This window comes from Nicotiana tomentosiformis, chromosome 11, assembly GCF_000390325.3.
Source record: "Nicotiana tomentosiformis chromosome 11, ASM39032v3, whole genome shotgun sequence".
NCBI classification, from domain to species: Eukaryota; Viridiplantae; Streptophyta; class Magnoliopsida; order Solanales; family Solanaceae; genus Nicotiana; species Nicotiana tomentosiformis.
Window position 1 is genome coordinate 77,406,112 of NC_090822.1, and position 18,161 is coordinate 77,424,272.

Sequence of the window (18,161 nt, forward strand, 5' to 3'; positions counted from 1 at the left end):
TTATGGAAGTTGGACTCTGACCTTGGTAGAAGCTCGTCACAACTTTCAAACCTACGGCTAGGTTTGTTACTTACTCAGTACATGTGGTTGGTTGTACTGATACTACACTTCTGCACATTGCGTGCAAATGTTGGCTGTTGTTGTTGATGTGCTTGATGGTTGCGGGATTTGAAGAAGTACATGTGTTCCTGTTGTAGCTGCCTCTTGTTCAGGGTAGCCTTAGACTTATAAAAGCTCTGCTTATGTATTATTCAAACAGACTATGTATTTATTTCATTTACGCTTTGTATACTCTATTCTTAGAAGCTCATGATTTGTACTACCAGTTCTTGGGGATTGTATAAGATCAGGATCTTTATTCACTTAAATTGCTTTAATAATTATTATTGAAATTGGTTAGTTGGAAATTGGCTTACCTAATGGGATGGGTTAAGTGCCATCACGACTAGTTAGATTTTGGGTCGTGACAATATATATATATATATATATATATATATATATATGTATGTGTGTTTGTGTGTGTGTATAAATATATATTTAATTTAGGATATTATATATACGTAGATTGTAAGTAATAATAATCTATAAGTGTTTGACCATTTTTACCACCAATACCTACCGATTTATATATGTAACTTATTAAAAAATAATTAAATATTTAGTGCTATAAGTTATAGTGCTATATTAAAACTTAAGTTGTAGCAACAACATATATGTCACGACCTAATTTTCCCTCCGTTTGGGTAGCATAATGGCCTCTAGTCTTAGGGACTAAGTAAACCTAACATTAATTGAAACAACAACATTATTTAAATAATATCTAACAATTTAAAATAGAAATCTCTTAAAATTTACAATCCCAAAACCGGTAGTACAAATCATAAGCTCTATAGAGTGTTTGCTAGGAAACTTCTAAATACTACTATCCAGAAATAAGAATAAACAGTGCAAAACGAAAACTTAAAGGTGACTCTGAAGCCTGTGAACGCAGCAGTAGGTTAACCTTGAGTCTCTACAGCAACGACCCGCACAGCTGCTAACGATAAATACCCGGATCTGCACAAAAATGTGCAAAAGTATAGAATGAGCACACCACAATTGTGCCCAATAAGTATCAAGACTAACATCGATGTAGTAGTGATGAGAAATAGTCAAGACACCCACTGGTCTAATAAACTGAACAAGTATAAGTATATGAACAACAGAAATATGATATCTATATAAAGACTATGCAATATGGCTCATAATACAGTAATGGCAATAAGAAAGGAAACAACAAGTATCAGCGGAATACCATAAAATTGACACAGGAAAGTGAATGGAACACAACCTAAATCTGGAATCACAAATACAACAAGGACAAGTAATAACTCAGCAACTACAACCGCTTTTACATCAGGTTTTCGTCATCAAATTCCATGAGGTACCGAACCTCGGACAAATCATAACTCACGGGTCTCAATACCTGAACCCTAATACTTGGCATCTTGTGCCCTCATTACACTTCATAACCGCACTGATGACTCACGTGCCAATAGAGTCATTCTCACATAGAAGGCAAGTAAACAAGGGTGAGAATATATGCTCAACAATATCAAGAATACCTTTTATCCGATAAGAGTGCTTAACTACGTATATGCTTGTGCAAGTGTCCTAACATAGTCCATACCAGCAAATAAACATAAGGAAAAGGAACGGACAACACGTAGAATATTTTCTCACAGCTTTCATAAGATAAAGTGCACATAGGTAAGTGTACCACTACACAAATATCAACAACAAGAATGTCCCCAGGCCATCACAAATTATCACAAATCAATCCCTGACACATCCCACCTTGTCTCACTACGTGTTCAATAATAAAGTAAGTGCCTGCCTTGTCTCGCCACACGTGCATAACAATGTTCCCGCCTTGTCACGCCGCATGTGCAAATATCAGTAGTAACAATAGCATGGCAGAAACCTCGTGCAACCCCATAACAACAACTGCACGACAGAAACCTCGTGCATCACAATAACCACAACCGCACGGCAAAAACCTCGTGCATCACAATAACCACAACCTCATGGAAAAAACCTCGTGCATCATAATAACAACAACAACACGACAGAAACCTCGTGCATCACAATAACCATAACCGCACGGCAAAAACCTTGTGCATCACAATAACAACAACTGCACGACAAAAACTTGGTGCATCACAATAACAACAACCGCACGGCAAAAACCTCATGCATCACAATAATAAATACAACAGCAACAATGATAATAATTTAAGGATACGACAAATACGTCATCTCAGAAATTTCAGAACTCAAGGAAACGGAAGAACTAATTCACAAGGAGTAGCCACAATAGAGAACGCTAGTCATAATAAGAACAACTCAACAAGAAAAGAAATATTATGTAACAACGGTCCACAATGTACAGTTCGACAACGAGGGAGCTAACACAAGACGAATAATTCCAAATAAGGACAAGTCAACTAAAATATAGGATATCTAACTTCTTTTAAGGTTGGGCAATTAAGAGAGAGATACAACAACTCCAATTAAGGATAAGCAGTATAAGGATAATCATTTGCCTCAATTAAGGATGAACAATTATAGAAGAGATAATTATAATTTCAGATAAAGATAAGTAGTTAGGGAAAAGACAACACGACAATAGAATAGATACAATTTTAGTTAAGGCACATATGAATCAAATGAACAACAAGAGTGGATCATGAAGCAATTAATTCCAATTAAAGCAGGTAGAAGTGAAATTGGAAATTAAGAAACGTAATCATAACGAGAACAACTGCATATTTAATGAATATAAGGACCTAAGAATCCCTAAAAGGCCAATTTTTCATAAATAAGTCCTGGCACGTACTCGTCACCTCGCATACACGGGCTACAATTAGCATAGAATACTCAAATCCTAAGGGGTAGTTCCCCCACACGAAGTTAGGCAAAATACTTACCTCAAAGAAGAATGACCGATACTAAAAAATGAACTTCAAAATGACCTCAGGACGGCTCAATCTAACCAAAATAACTTCAAAACACAAATAAAACTCATAAGAAACTATTACGGACCATAAAGCCTCAATCCTTATCAAAATCTAAAAATCGGTACAAAATTCGACCCCCGGGCCCGCACCTTGGAACCTAGAAAATTTTATAAAATCCGAACACCCATTCCGATATGAGTTCAACCATACTAAAATTATCAAATTCCGATACCAATTCGTCCCTAAAATCATGATTTTTCATTTTGAAAATTTTCTTCAAAAACCTCATTTTTCCCCAACTCAAAGCACAAATTAAATAATAAAAATAAAGATAAAATCATGTAATATAATAGATTCTAGGTGAAGAACACTTACCCAATCGATTTGCTTGAAAATCCCACAAGGAAACGCTCAAAACCGAGCTCTACAAGTCAAAATATGATGAAAATGGCCTAACCCTCGATTTGAAGATCTTACATTTTGCCAGGTCTGAAAGCATCGTGAGCGCGGAGTAAGGGATCGCGTTCGCGAAGAAGAAAAATGTAGGCTTCCAGGATAACCCTACGTGAACGCGAACTTACGCGAACGCGGATAGAATGACGCGAACCCGAAGAAGAAATAGCCAACAACCCCCTACTCCCAATTTCTACTACGCGGACGCGAGTGAATAGATGCGAACATGAAGAAGGAGAAAGTAGACTTTCGCGATCGCGAACGTGATCATGAGAATGCGAAGAACAATAAATTCCTCCTCCAAAATTACTCTTCGCGAACACGAAGGAAGGGAGGCGAACGCGATTAAGGAAACCAGATGACAGAAAATAGCGGTTTAAAAATAGAAAGAAATGGCCCGAAGCCCATCCGAAACACACCCGAGGCCCCCGGGACCCTGTCTAAACATACCAACAAGCTCCATAACCTAACACGGACTCTCTCGGGGTCTCAAATCATATCAAACAACACCGAAAATACAAATCGCAAAACGAATTGAACTTATGAACTTCCAAAACTTCCAACTTCGAAACTTGTGCCAAAACCAATCTGACCAACCCGGAATGACGTCAAATTTTGCAGGCAAGTCCCAAATAACATAACGGAGTTATTCCAACTCCCGAAATCACATTCTGACCCCGATATCAAAATTTTCACTTCCGGTCAAAATCTCTAAAAAATCAACTTTTGCCATTTCAAACCTATATGAGTTACAGACCTCCAAAACACAATCCGCACGTGCCCCTAAGTCTAAAATCACCCAACGGAGCTAACGGAACTGACGAAACTCCATTTCGGAGTCGTCTTCACACAGTTCCGACTACGGTCAAAATCCTAAGACTTACGCTTCTGTTTTAGGGACTAAGTGTCCCAAATCACTCTGAATCATCCGGTAACTGAACTCGACCATGCACGCAAGTCAATACACATAATACGAAGCTGCTCGGGGCCTTATGCCACCGATCGAGACATAAATTCTCAAAACGACCGGCCGGGTCGTTACAATATATATATATATATATATATATATATATATATATACACACACACACACACAGAGAGATCTTGCTTAAATACACACATATGCATGTATATATATGTGTGTGTACATGTGTATAAGTATTTGACCATTTTGATCACTAATACCGACCGATTTCGGTCGGTAACTTATTTAAAAATAAAATGTATAGTGCTATAAGATGTAGTGTTATATTAAAATATAAGTTGTAGCAATAAAAACATATACTCGGTCAAATCACACAGTTTGAAAATATATATATATGTGTGTGTGTGTGTGTGTGTGTGTGTGTGTGTGTGTGTGTATTGTGCATGTGTGTGTGTATATGTATATAAATAAATAAATATATAAACAATTTACTATTTCCGACCGATATCGGTCGGAAAGTTTATAATTATATGATAAATAATTGTTTATTATCAAAAATAACATTTGACGTAGGGCAGGAAAAAATTAAATTAAAAATTCCGACCGACATCGGTCGGTAATCTATAATTCTTTTAATTAATCATTGTTTTTGTAGATAGTATGCATGTCTGACCAGTCTTTGGTCAAAGATTGACCATATTCCGACCGAATGTGGTCGGAAATGTAATTGTTTTTTTGTGGGACCACATAAACCGACCGATATCGGTCGGTATTCTTATTTATAATTTTTTATTTGATATTTTCGACCATTTTACTTTGTTTTAGACCGATTTCGGTCGGTATTTCTTTCCGACCAATGTCGGACGGAATTTCTTGGACGAAATTTGGCAGTTTTCTAGTAGAGAGTCCCAGCTGTTGAAATCCCAAAGTGTTCTCATAATTTGTAATAGTGAAAGGCAAATAATAAGGAGACTTATTCAAGTGTTCCGATAACATGTATCCCAAAAGAGAATGCATTGCCCTAAAGGAAAGCAATTCCTCTTTTGTTAAAGTGATATAATTTCATATGTCAAACCTCTTAGTTTTTATTCTTCTTACTTAATTATTAGATTTCTGATTAACACTCATTGATATTGTCCTGCAATATTCAGAAAGCTTGGGTTAACAACACTAAACCCTCCAACAATGACAAGGTTATGTCCACTTAAGTACTTTCTTTCATCACTAGCCAGATAAATGACAGCATTTGCTACGTCTTCTGTGTTATGAGGAGTCCCCTTCAAATATCCTACTGCGCCGATAATGGTTCATATCGTGCTTCAATTTCCTTACCAACTTCACTTGACAATATAGCAAAGAGTGAAATGCAATTCACTCTTATCCCATGTATAACCCTAGCTCAGCAGCCAAATTCTTGCGCATCCCATACTTTGATGCAGCATAAGTATGTGATCCAATTCCTTCCACCTCCGTGCAGCAACTTGCTGTGAACAAAATGCACCCTTATTTTCGAGGTACTTATTAGGATCGAAATAATCAAGTGAAATGCTAAAGTTAATAAAGCATATCTTCAACAACGATGATAAATTAGACACGAAAAGAGAAATAGATTTACGAGTAAATTATATTAGTTAGTCTTGGTAATTTCGGTAAATTATCTAGTGGTTAATTCAATGTACAAAGCCGAAAAATTGGAGATTTAGTTGCATAGAGATTCGTGACTGACACTACTCTGTAGTCACTATGAAGAATTTAAGGATTTGTTCAAAATTAAATAAATGTCATTAGAATTATCACCCAACTCAAAGTTTAAGCAAGTGCTCACTAGTCTAGAGCCCGCTTGTTTTAAGTAACTTTTAAGCCAAAAATTATAAGTTAGGAATTCTAACTTTTGGATTTTGGCTTTTTTTTTTCATTTTAACTTAAAAATAAGTGCTTAAAAGTACTTTTTTATTTTATCCAAATACTATAAAATTTAGCTTAAAAACATTTAAAATAAACCAATCCAAACACACTCTAGGTCAAACAAAGCCACGAGAGTATAATATGTCCTTAATTTTCAAAAGGAAAGTTAGTTCAAGCCGACAAGTAAGTAAATAATCATCAGCGGTCAATCTTATTGACTTTGAAGGTGATGTGCTACATTTTTCTACATTTTAAAATTAGAGACCAATAAATAAAAGAAAGAAGAAGAACCAAAGAAAAGAAATCTAGCAGCCAAGAAAGACCAATTGGGACTTTCGGTTCACAGTCAAATAAAAACTCCTGCTCTCTCATATTCCAACCGATTTGCAAAGATTTCTTTGAACTTTTTAATTTAATATTTGAATGGTCTTCATTCTCGAAATGGTATGGTCATGCACTATAAAGCTTAACCAAGTAAAAAACTGGACAATAGAACTCAACACATCGCAGGGACTCAGAGAACAACTTGTTAAGTCATTATTTCTTGAATCTTGTCATCAAAGATGGCCAGCAACAGCAGTTCAGTCGCTACATCAGCCAAAAGGTATTCAGTGATCAACTAGAACTCAATTATTTCTTTTAATTATTCTTCTTTCAAGCCCCTGTCTGTGAAAAACAAAACGGCATAATTTAAATAACTACTCCCTCGGCCCTTCGCAAAAAGAATGATATTATTTTCTTATTAGTCCATAAAAAAAAGAAGTGATATTTTTCTATATTTAAAAATAAATTAATTTGAATTTCTCATTTTATCATTAATGGTAAGTTTTTATAGCCACACAATTGTTATATCATATTTAAGACCATAAGTTTTATAGAATTATAGCCACATAAATATTACTCCCTCTGTTCCAATTTATGTGAAGCTGTTAGACTAGACACGGAGTAAAAAAAAATAAGACTTTTTGAATTTGTGGTCCTAAACAAGTCAAAAAGGGGTTCAAAGTATTTATGTGGTTATAAAAGCTTCTTATCAATGGTGAAATTGGAAGTTTAAGCTAAATTGTTTTCAAATTTAGAAATGGGTCATTCTTTTTAGAACGAGCCAAAAATAAAATAGGTTCACGTAAACTAGAACGGAGAGACTATATCTCTGCTTTTTATGTCATATTATGTCACTCAAATTAAACCACATAAATTGAAACGGTGGATATAAAGTTCAATCTCTTTTCCTCATTTGGTTTTGCCATTCTAACATTGCAGACTAGAAGGTAAAGTAGCAGTCATCACTGGAGGTGCAAGTGGAATTGGTGCTACCACAGCTAAGTTTTTCGTCAAAAATGGTGCCAAGGTTGTAATTCTTGATGTCCAAGACGATTTTGGCCATTCACTCTGCGACGAAATCGGCTCAGACCACATATCGTACGTCCATTGCGATGTTACCAACGAAATACAAGTCGAGAAGGCAATAGACTTTGCAGTCTCAAAATATGGTAAGCTCGACATCATGTACAACAATGCAGGCATAACGGGAAGCATAGATCCAAGAATTACCACCACAGACTACGAAAACTTGAAAAAAGTATTTGATATCAACGTGTTTGGCGCCTTCCTCGGCGCTAAACATGCAGCCCGCGTTATGATCCCGGCCAAAACAGGCTGCATTCTCTTCACTGCGAGTGTGACAGCCGTTGTAGCAGGGATGTCACCACACACTTACGCTTCATCTAAGCACGCTGTAATTGGACTAGCCAACAATTTGTGCGCCGAATTGGGACAATATGGGATTAGAGTAAATTGCATTACACCATCTGTGGTGGCTACTCCAATGGTGTCTATATTTGTTGGGGGAATTGATCAGAGTAAGGTGGATGAGGCAGTTATGAAATCGGCTAATCTGAAGGAAGCAAAGTTAGAGGTTGAGGATGTTGCAGCAGCTGCAGTTTATTTGGCAAGTGATGAGTCTAAGTATGTGAGTGGATTGAACCTAATGATTGATGGAGGTTATAGCAAAACTAATCCACTTTTTGCTATGTGTATAAGAGAGGTCCTCAGTGGCTTTTGAGCACAATATTGGTATTGGCTCGTTTTTTTCCTTAAAATGTACGAGAGTTTTTATCCTAGTCCTTTGGCGGTTGAGGATTTGCATTTTTTACAACTAGAAATCTATCTCTTTCCAAATAAAAATAGAGATCTTTGTATGTTATATAATTACATTTTTTGTTTTTCGAATAAATCATCACGGAGGTCATTTTGTTAGCTTGAATAAAATAGATAATGTTTATCCGTAAAACGATAAAGTTGAATTTGTTACGTGGTTTATAGACTAATTTGATCCCAAATGTTAAGGAAATAAGATTAAAAGTAAGACTTAGCAATTGAAATTGAAGAAGAAAGCAAGCATGGATCCGAGCCCAATGTCCCCGAGAACGGAAATGAAAGCAATTTAAAAGAGTTAACAAAGTTGTTTAATTCAACGTGGAAATGAAAAATAGCATAAGTTTTGTCAAACATTTCATGTGTTGCAGTGATTGTTGAGCCTGCTATTTATTGCTATACATAGGGAAACAAGATCTTAGGATCAAACTTCACTTAAATGATCATAAAGGAGTCATTGATGAATATGTAACGGCAAGCCATGAATTCAAATATTCTCTGCAATGGTCGCCCCATTTAATGTTAGAGAATATTCTTCATTGAATGTTATCTGATATTAAATATTTGATCTGCTTCCGCTGACCATGCTCCCTTCGGGATTTATCCGATATCAACTACAGTTGTTGTTCCCGGTACTGGTTGTTACTTGATTCACCATTTACATGTCTTCAGTTTCACATGTCATGCTATTATTCGACCATTTGTTATAAACCAATTTCACCTCATACATATAGTCCCCCTGCTTTCCGGTGACATATCTTTGTGTCTACAGGAAGTTTGTGAAGATCCCTTTCTTGGCGAAAAATCTCCTGAACAGTCTCTGACACTTGAAAGAACGCACGTCTTGTCACATTTAATTCCCCGAACACGTGTTGCCCCACGATTTAGTAATATTTTTGTCGGTTCTCGAGGTAATCATGACCAAGATTTTTGTCATCTATAACTTTACTTCTGCTCATTACTTTACCTCTTTCACTTCCAAAATTTTCATAAGTTTATCACCTTTTCTACACTCAATCTCCTCTTGCTTAGATAAGTTTCATCTTCTCTAAAACGTTTACTACCATGGCTTCTTCTACTGCAACTTTTAGAAACTCTGGTCTTCTCTTCGGTGGAGTCCCAAAGAGAAACAAAGACAAAGAAGTTGACGTTGATTCTGAGCCTCCCACTGTAAAGGCCAAGAACCATGGTAAACCGAGTCCTTCTTTATTTTATCTTTTTATAAATGTAGATAACTTTGCTAACTCCATTTTTTGCTTAGTTCAAGACTTCCGCAATGCTCTGTCACCTGCCCCGAGGTCGACATTTTAAGCGACCCCGAGGAGGCTACGAGGGTGCTACAAAGTGTCGTTGCTCGAAGCAGTGCACGCGTATCTACTTCTGGTGAGGGTGCTTCCTCTTAGAGTCCCTAGCCAGATAACAAGCAACCAAAAAGGCGACGTTCTTCCTCGACTGGGGATCAAAATTAAAAAGTAAAGAAGGTAACGACTGATCCAGCCATAGTGGTCATTGTAGAGGACGGGAAAGCCAGTGATGAAGTGGCTTCCCTTCAAAAGAAAAGAAAATCTTTATCAGCTCAACCGGGAGAGCTTCAAAACCCATATGTAGAGGAGGTCCAAGCGCTTTGGGGCGAGATAGATCTAGTAAATAATGTTCATTCCCGCTTTCTGGTCCCCGTTATCGTCTTCGGTCCAAGAATTTCGGACCCCTGACCTCTTCTGCCTTCAGCCACCGAGCAACCAATAAACAGCATTAACCCTTCCGCAGCTTCTTCTCAACCTTCAATGCAAAAAACTCCATGCCCCTCGACACCAGATGTACCTTTGCCACCAGCACCCACTGTATCTCCTCCACCGACACCAGACGCTCGAGAGAGGGGCATTTCTCCTCCCCAGTCTCCGGACCATGGGAATTTAGGGCATAATTACTTACCCCCTTCCCCAGATCCCCGAGGAAGGACTCGCGTAAGCAAATATTAATCCTCGATAATTACTCACCTCCTTCCCCAGATGCTTCTGAGGGCCTGCAAAAATTAATCCTCGATAAGCAAGGACTCTCGTCCGAGCGGGATCAACTATTGGCCGAAAGGGACCAACTTGTTATGCGCCTTCCGGTGTTGGAAGAAAAGGCTGATGAGGTGGGCGAGCTTGAGGCCCGGTTGTAGCAAAGTGAATAAGAGATGATGGCCCACAACCAAGAATCCACTTCATTACACGAACAACACCAAGAGGTTGAGGCTAAGTGGGTCGAGCTCCAAGATACTGTACTCGCTGCTACCGAGCGCAAGTCTGCCTCCGAGGAACAAATGAATAACTTGAAGGCAACCTTTAACTCCAACACCAAGGAGGCCAATGCTGCCGAGGAGAAGAGGGCAAAAATGGAAGAAAGAATCAAGAGGATCATGGAGCAAAACCAGATTCATCTATCTATAACTTATGATCTTGACTCGAGCCTTGGTTCCATGAGATCCGAGAAGGACAACCTTCAGGCCGAGGTTGACAGGCTTAAGGCAAAGCTCTAATTTCAAGAAGATTGTATCGTATTTGAGAAGACGTATGCTATATATCAAATGAGGAGGAAAACCTTGGAAGAGGCCAAAGCAGGCATCGTCGATATTGATGATTGCATCGTCAAGGCCCGGGAACTGGTGCTAACTGCTCGAGAACATCTCCCTACTGCAGCAGCTGATTCTTTAAGTATCGGTTCCTATTACTCGGGGACCGAGGAAGAGATTGAAGAAGATGAGGATGAAGGCCAAGAGCAGGCAGCTGATCCTCCCTCCTCCATCGAGGGAGATGCAAATCCCTCTCTCTCTTCGGGATCCAGCGATGACATTGCTTAGATTTTTCTTCTTTGTGTTTTTTATACTTTTTAATTATGCCAAACGTTTCATGGAGCTTGGCATTTTGATAAATTAAGATGAATTTTTCTTATGTATTGTGCAAAATTTATTCATTTTGCGACGAATTAGATAAATCTTCAAGTATATTTTCGTTTGATAGCTTCCGATTAAAGGCATATGATCTTCCGGAATCAACTCTTTACTTTGAGGGTTTCATAAGAGAGGGTCCTCTTATGTTTACGGTACTCTTGAAGAGGACATCTCCTGTTCATTATGGCACAAGCATTTGAAGTTTTTTTTTAACTTTCAAATGATAAAATTAGCTCATCGTTTGGACAAGAAACAAGATAAAAATAAAAAGGACTTTATTTTATTCCTTCTATCTTTAAAAATACATAAACATTTATTTACAAAAATAAAGTAACTGCTAATACATGTGGCTAATGTGTACAATTAATTTCTACGGGATTGTCCATGCAGTCCCCGGTCCCGATGAGACATTATTGCTCCCGGTTCTCACAGTCCCCAATTTCCGTGGAATTCTTGTTGCCGTATCTTATAATATTCCACCCCCACCCCCGTGTTCGAATGCGAAGTATGCGAATTAGAACACTGGAAGTCTTGCTTCATTGGTAGAATAACTCGTTAATGGTTAAATAATCTTTGGTTCATTGGCAGGTTTTGCTTCCCATTAGGAACTTGCCACCGAACCAAAGATTATTTAACCATCCCATAGCGGTTTATCATTTTAGTGCCTTGTTATCAAAAGGTCTTAGCCTTGCCGATGAAGCTTCTTTCGTAGTATGCTTTCCGTTGTTGCCTCGTTAAAAACCTTGCTAGAAAACCCCTATTGGGACCAAAACTGGTCGAAGCAAAAAAAAGTGCAGCAAATACTTTCAGAATTGATAGGATCCATCAGTAGTAATACCTTTTGAGGTGAGTCACATTCCAAATACATTCGTCTTGATTTTCCAACTCGTACGATCCCTTACCGGTGATAGCTAAAACCCGGTAGGGACCTTCCCATGATGGACCCAGCTTCCCAACATTGATTTCCCGAGTGCTCTAAGTCACCTTTCTCAAAATCAAGTCTCCTAGTTTGATGTATCGGAGATTGGCCCTACATTTATAGTATCTTACATCCTTTTCTTTTGAGTCACCATCCTCACGTATGCCAAGTCCCTGCGTCCATCGAGCAGATCCAGCTTTACTAGCAATGCCTCATTGTTTTCTTCTTCGTTTGCTCGGAAAAATTGTAAGGTTGGTTCCCCTACTTCCACCAGTATCAGAGCTTCTGCGCCATATATGAGAGAGAAAGGTGTCTCTCTCGTGTTTGATTTTGTCGTTGCCTGGTATGCTTATAACACACTCGGTTACACTTCGGGCCATTTGCCTTTAGCAACCTCTAACCTCTTTATGAGGTTTTGGGTAATCACCTTTTTAGTTGACTCCGTCTGTCTATTAGCGCTCGGATGATATGGTGAGAATATAATCCTCTTGATTTTCAAATTTTCCAGAAATTTTGTGAATTTTGAAGCTATGAACTGTATTCCATTTTTGCAAACGACATTTTTCGGTATCCTGAATCGGCAGATTATATGGTCCCACAGGAAGTCAACCACTTCGCGCTCACCGATCTTTTGGTAAGGACCTGCTTCAATCCATTTAGTGAAGTAATCAGTTAAAATTGAAAGGAATCTTATCTTTCCCGGACCCGATGGCAGCAAACCAACTATATCCATCCCCCATTTCATGAATGGCCATAAGAAAAGTACCGAATGCAAGAGTTTCACTGGTTGGTGTACCAACTGTGCATAGCGCTGACATTTGTCGCATTTCTGAATGAACGTCTTTGCGTCTTGTTCCATATGGGGCCAATAATATCCTGCCCTAACTAGCTTTAGTACCAATGAATCTGCACCGGAATGAATCCCGCAAATTCATTCATGGACTTCTCTCATCACATAGTCTACCTCTGAGGCTCCCAGGCATCGGGCCTATGGACCATGGTACGATCTTTTGTATAATTGTCCATCCATGAGGTAGTAACGAGCCACTTTGGTGCGTAGTGCCCGTGACACCTTCGTGTTTTCGTGCAATTTGCCATGCCGAAGATATTTGACGAACTCATTGTTTTAGTCACAAACTAGGTTGGTTGAATTGACTTCACAATAATCATTCACATCTAGTACCGAATGAAGAAGTTGAACGACAATACCGCAGTTAGATCCTTTCATCTCCGTAGACGACCCCAAATTAGCCAATGCATTCACTTCCAAGTTCTCTTCTCTCGGAATGTGTATGATCGACCATTCCCTGAATCGTGCCAGCAATGCTTGAACCTTGTTCACATATTGTTGCATTTGTTCTTCCTTTATATAAAAAATTCCATACACTTGACTTACTACCAGCTGGGAATCATATTTGATCTCGATGACCTCGCAGTCAAGTCCCCGGGCTAGTTCGAGACCTGCAACCAAAGCCTCACACTCGGCTTCATTTTTAGTTAACGGAACAGTCTTAATGGCTTGCCTCAGGATTTATCCCGAGGGCGTGACTAGAACTACCCCGATCCCGGACCCTTTTACATTGGAAGCTCCATCCATAAACAAGGTCCAATTTCCTGATGTCGTTTACGACGCCATCACTGCCACTTTAACAGCTAAGGGCATTAACCCGGGACTGAAATCGGTCACAAAGTCGGCCAAAACTTGTGACTTGATCGCAGTCCTAAGCTTGTACTCAATGTCAATATCGCTTATTTCGACTACCCATTTAGCCAAACGGCCTGACAATTCAGGCTTGTGAAGAACATTTCTCAAGGGAAAGGTTGTCACCGCGGCTATCGGGTGGTATTGAAAATAAGGCCTAAGCTTTATAGAGGCGACTACAATAGCTAAGGCCAGCTTTTTAAGGTGCGGGTAGTGATTCTCCACACCAGACAATATTTTACTAACATAATAGAAAGGAAATTGTGTACCTTCTTATTCTCGGACTAAAATGACACTTACCGCTACTTCTAAGACTGTTAGATATATTAAAATTATTCGCCTTCCCCCGATTTTGATAGTAACGGGGGCTTGATAGGTACCTTTTTATGTCTTTTAAGGCTCGTTGGCATTCTAGAGTCCATTCAAAATTGTTCTTCTTTTTGAGAAGTGAGAAGAAGTGATGGCATTTTTCTGAGGATCTAGAGATGAACCTGCTTAAAGTGGCCAACCTTCCGATTAACCTATGTACCTCCTTTACGCTCGTTATCTGGTTCGGGATGTCTTCGATGGCTTTGATTTTATCCATATTTACTTCCATTCCTTTTGCGAGACCAAGAACCCAAAGATCTTTTCAGAGCCAACCCCGAACGCACATTTTTCTGGGTTGAGTTTCATGCTATGTTTCCTCAAGATGTCAAAGGTTTCTTGGAGCTATTTCAAATGATCACTTGTACTCAAAGACTTGACTAACATGTCATCGATATATACTTCCACTGTTTTGTCTATTTTATTTTTGAACATTTTGTTCACGAGCCTCGGATAAGTGGTTCCGGCGTTCTTAAGCCCAAATTGCATCACATTATAATAATATGTGGCAAAGTTCGTTATGAACGTTTTTTGCTAATCCTCTGGGTTTATCTTGATTTGATTATACCCGGAGTAAGCATCAAAGAAACTCATCAACTCGTGCCCGGCCATGGTATCAATCATGTGATAAATATTTGGCAATGAGAACGAGTCTTTAGGGCATGACATATTTAAGTCCTTATAATCTAAGCACAAAACTTGTTATTCTTCTTTGGAACTACAAATACATTATCTAACCATTATGGATATTTTACCTCCCGGATTGAACCGATATCGAGTAGTCGAGTTACCTCTTCTTTAACAAACCTGTTTCTAACCTCGGCTATTGGGTGTTTCTTTTGCCTTATCGATGAGAAATTCGAATCCAGGCTTAGCTTGTGTATGACCACCTTCAATGGGATAACTGTCATATCCGAGTGCGACTATGCAAAGCAATCAACGTTAGCTTAAGGAAATTAATAAATCCTGACCTGAGTTCGCGATTGAGTCATGTTTCCAAATGAAACTTCCTTTTCAAGAATTCTTCGAATAAAGCCATTTGCTCGAGTTCTTCTACAGCGGATTTGGTTGCATCAGTCTCCTCCGGTACTTGAATGTATTGCGGTACCTAGTGGGATTCTGATAACTCATTGCCTTTATCATCTTCATTTGGCAAGGGAGAAGGCGTCAGTTCCTGTAATTGCTAGTTGTTGAGCTCCTTCCCTTTGCTGCTGGAAATCAAAACTGCATTCATCTCTCTTACTGCCGGTTGATCTCCCCTTATCTGCTTGATTCCTTCCGTGGTCAGGAATTTCAACAGTCAATGATATGTTGAGGGCAAAACATTCATCTCATGTATCCACCTTCTTCCGGGGATTGTGTTGTAACCGATGTCGTCGTCTACTACTTCGAATAAGGTGGTCTTGGTCACCCTTTTGGCGTTCGTAGGCAGCAGGATCTCTCATTGGGTTGTCACACTTGTCAAGTTGAACCCAGCGGGGAGCTTTGTTGCCGGAATGATGCTTCCGATTAACTTTGCTTATTCCAAAACTCTCCATTGAATGATATTGGCTGAGCTTCCTGGGTCAACCGAAACATGTTTAATCTTGAAATCTAAGACATTGAGAGAAATTACCAATGCGTCATTATGTGGCAGAAGAAGTTTGTCGGCATCTTCCTCCGTGAAGGTGATGTCATCTTCTGTAACTTATCGAAGTCTGATGGTAGGCTGGAAATTCATGTTTTAGTCATAGTTTGCACTCCAATTACTGCATTTTACTTGTGTTTGAGCTTAAATGATAGTGAATTGCACTTATTAAGTATTTTATGCCTTCCAAGGGATTAAACTGAGATAGCGTTCGGGCTCGAGTACCAAGTCTGGATATCAATAATCGAAGAAGTAACTTTACTCTGTAAAATTTTCACAGTCGCACCGCATGGGGTGGAACGACAGTGCAATTTGCTGCCACGTATCAGAATCCGCTCTCTGAACTTCCACACTAGCGCCCCGCATGGGGCGGTGCGCGTGTAAAATATTCTCAAAGTATTTTTCTTGTTTCAGCTTGGAAAGAGTAGTTTCGTTCGGACTCATTCCTATATAGTATAAATACATCAAAAAGACATTTTTGAAGGGACTTTTGGCCTACGAAATATTGGAAGAGGAGTAGAGACTCAAAGACAAGGATTCATCATTCTTTACTCAACTCAACACCCGAGTTTGGATTAAATTCATATTTTCTTATTATTCAACTTTATTTGTGATGAGTTTCTCCATGAATATGGAGTAGTTTACCTTAGGGTTTAACGGATATTTGTGGATTTTAACTTTAGTTATTTGCTTGAATTCGTTTATGGAGTTTTGAATTGATTGCACTTTTATTCACCAATTTATTTAATCGAAAGATGAATAATTTGATTATCTTTGCATTATTTTGTTTGGTTTAACTCAGTGATACTTTTAAGTAATCGAACAAGCTTGTTGAATTATTGATTAAATCAAGTTAGAAGAATATTCGAGAGATGTTTTCCTGAAGACTAATCCATTAACGCATGCTTACATATGTTCACATTACTTCTATTAGTTCACCTCGTAAAGTTAAGATCTAATCGAGAGAGAAGTCTTAACTACACATTTGAACTAATCATCGAGTAAATTCATGAGAATCATTAGAACTTTAGCGTGAATTGAACTAGAGTTAGCTCCCAAATAGCTATCTAGCACCTATCCTGTCATGACTCTTATTTTTCCCATTGATTATTTTGATATTGCTCAATTCTTGTCTTCCTGCGATCAATTGTTAATTGCTTTATTTTTCATAGTTAATTTTAGTTGTTAATCATCCCAACCAAAGTATAAATCATCCTGAATAGCGTTAAGTTAGAAACTACTTGAACATTGTTTAAACCCAATCCCTGTGAAGACAATAATTTAACTATACTATCTTTGGCTAGCGAGCATCAATTACATGTTGTGTTTTGCGCTCATCAAATTTTGGTGTCGTTGCCTAGGGTTGGCAATCAATAGTGTTCAAATTAGTTTTTGGTGCTAATTCAGGAACCAATTTTGTTTTATTCTTCGTGGTTTAATTCTTCCGTGTGCAGGCAACAAGTTAAGCTTTTTGGTGTATGACTCGATATTCTTCTAAGGAAGTGATTCCATACGATCCAAAGGTGGAAAAGCATATGCGACAGTTGAGGAAAGAGAAAGAACTCATCGGGAAGTTCTTGGGGTAATCTTCAACCCATGAGAACATGGCTAAGAACGATGAGGAGATAGTTGATTTAGCTGCAGGGGAAGCATCCCAACAGGAAGCAGCCGCACGGGAAACTGTTGAAGAAGCTCTCAGAGCTGATGAAAGTATAGACGGGAACAGAGGACGAAGATTCAATCTGAACCGACCTCTAGTTGAAGACAAAATTGAAAAAAATATGCCCAAGCCTGGGCGATCACTGGGAGACTACGTCAGGCAGTCTACAACCAACGAGTATCTTGTGTGCGACCATCTTCGATCACAACAAATAATTTTGAGATTAAGCAAGGGCTACTTCAGACCATTCAGAATAATTATGTCTTCCGTGGGAGACCCAATGAAGATCCAAATACTCATTTGATGGATTTTGATGAGATTATGAATACCTTCCAGCATAACGGAATATCAAAAGATGTTATCTACTTAAGGACATTTTCTTTTTCACTGAGCGAGGATGCTAAGCACTGGTTGTAGAGTTTTCTGACTGGGTCAATTCAAACATGGGAAGACATGACATATAAGTTCCTTGAAAATTACTTTTCAGCTGCAAAAATAGGGAAAATTCGAAGAGAG

General features: G+C 38.6%; 1 protein-coding gene across 1 annotated transcript; it reads left to right on the plus strand.

Annotated features, from left to right (window-relative positions):
• The first annotated feature begins 6,684 nt into the window (after positions 1-6,684).
• LOC104117393 (short chain aldehyde dehydrogenase 1-like) lies at positions 6,685-8,473 on the plus strand. Its single transcript, XM_018778011.3, has 2 exons — positions 6,685-6,886; positions 7,546-8,473. Exons 1-2 carry the CDS (start codon positions 6,846-6,848, stop codon positions 8,345-8,347), a joined length of 843 nt encoding a protein of 280 aa, XP_018633527.1. The 5' UTR covers positions 6,685-6,845; the 3' UTR covers positions 8,348-8,473.
• The last annotated feature ends 9,688 nt before the right edge of the window (positions 8,474-18,161 follow it).

Excerpts from the sequence above, each read along its gene's own strand:
- LOC104117393 (XM_018778011.3), top strand. The coding sequence starts at position 6,846 with ATGGCCAGCAACAGCAGTTCAGTCGCTACATCAGCCAAAAG. Across the intron at positions 6,887-7,545 it reads GTCGCTACATCAGCCAAAAG|ACTAGAAGGTAAAGTAGCAG; the intron begins GTATTCAGTGAT and ends CTAACATTGCAG.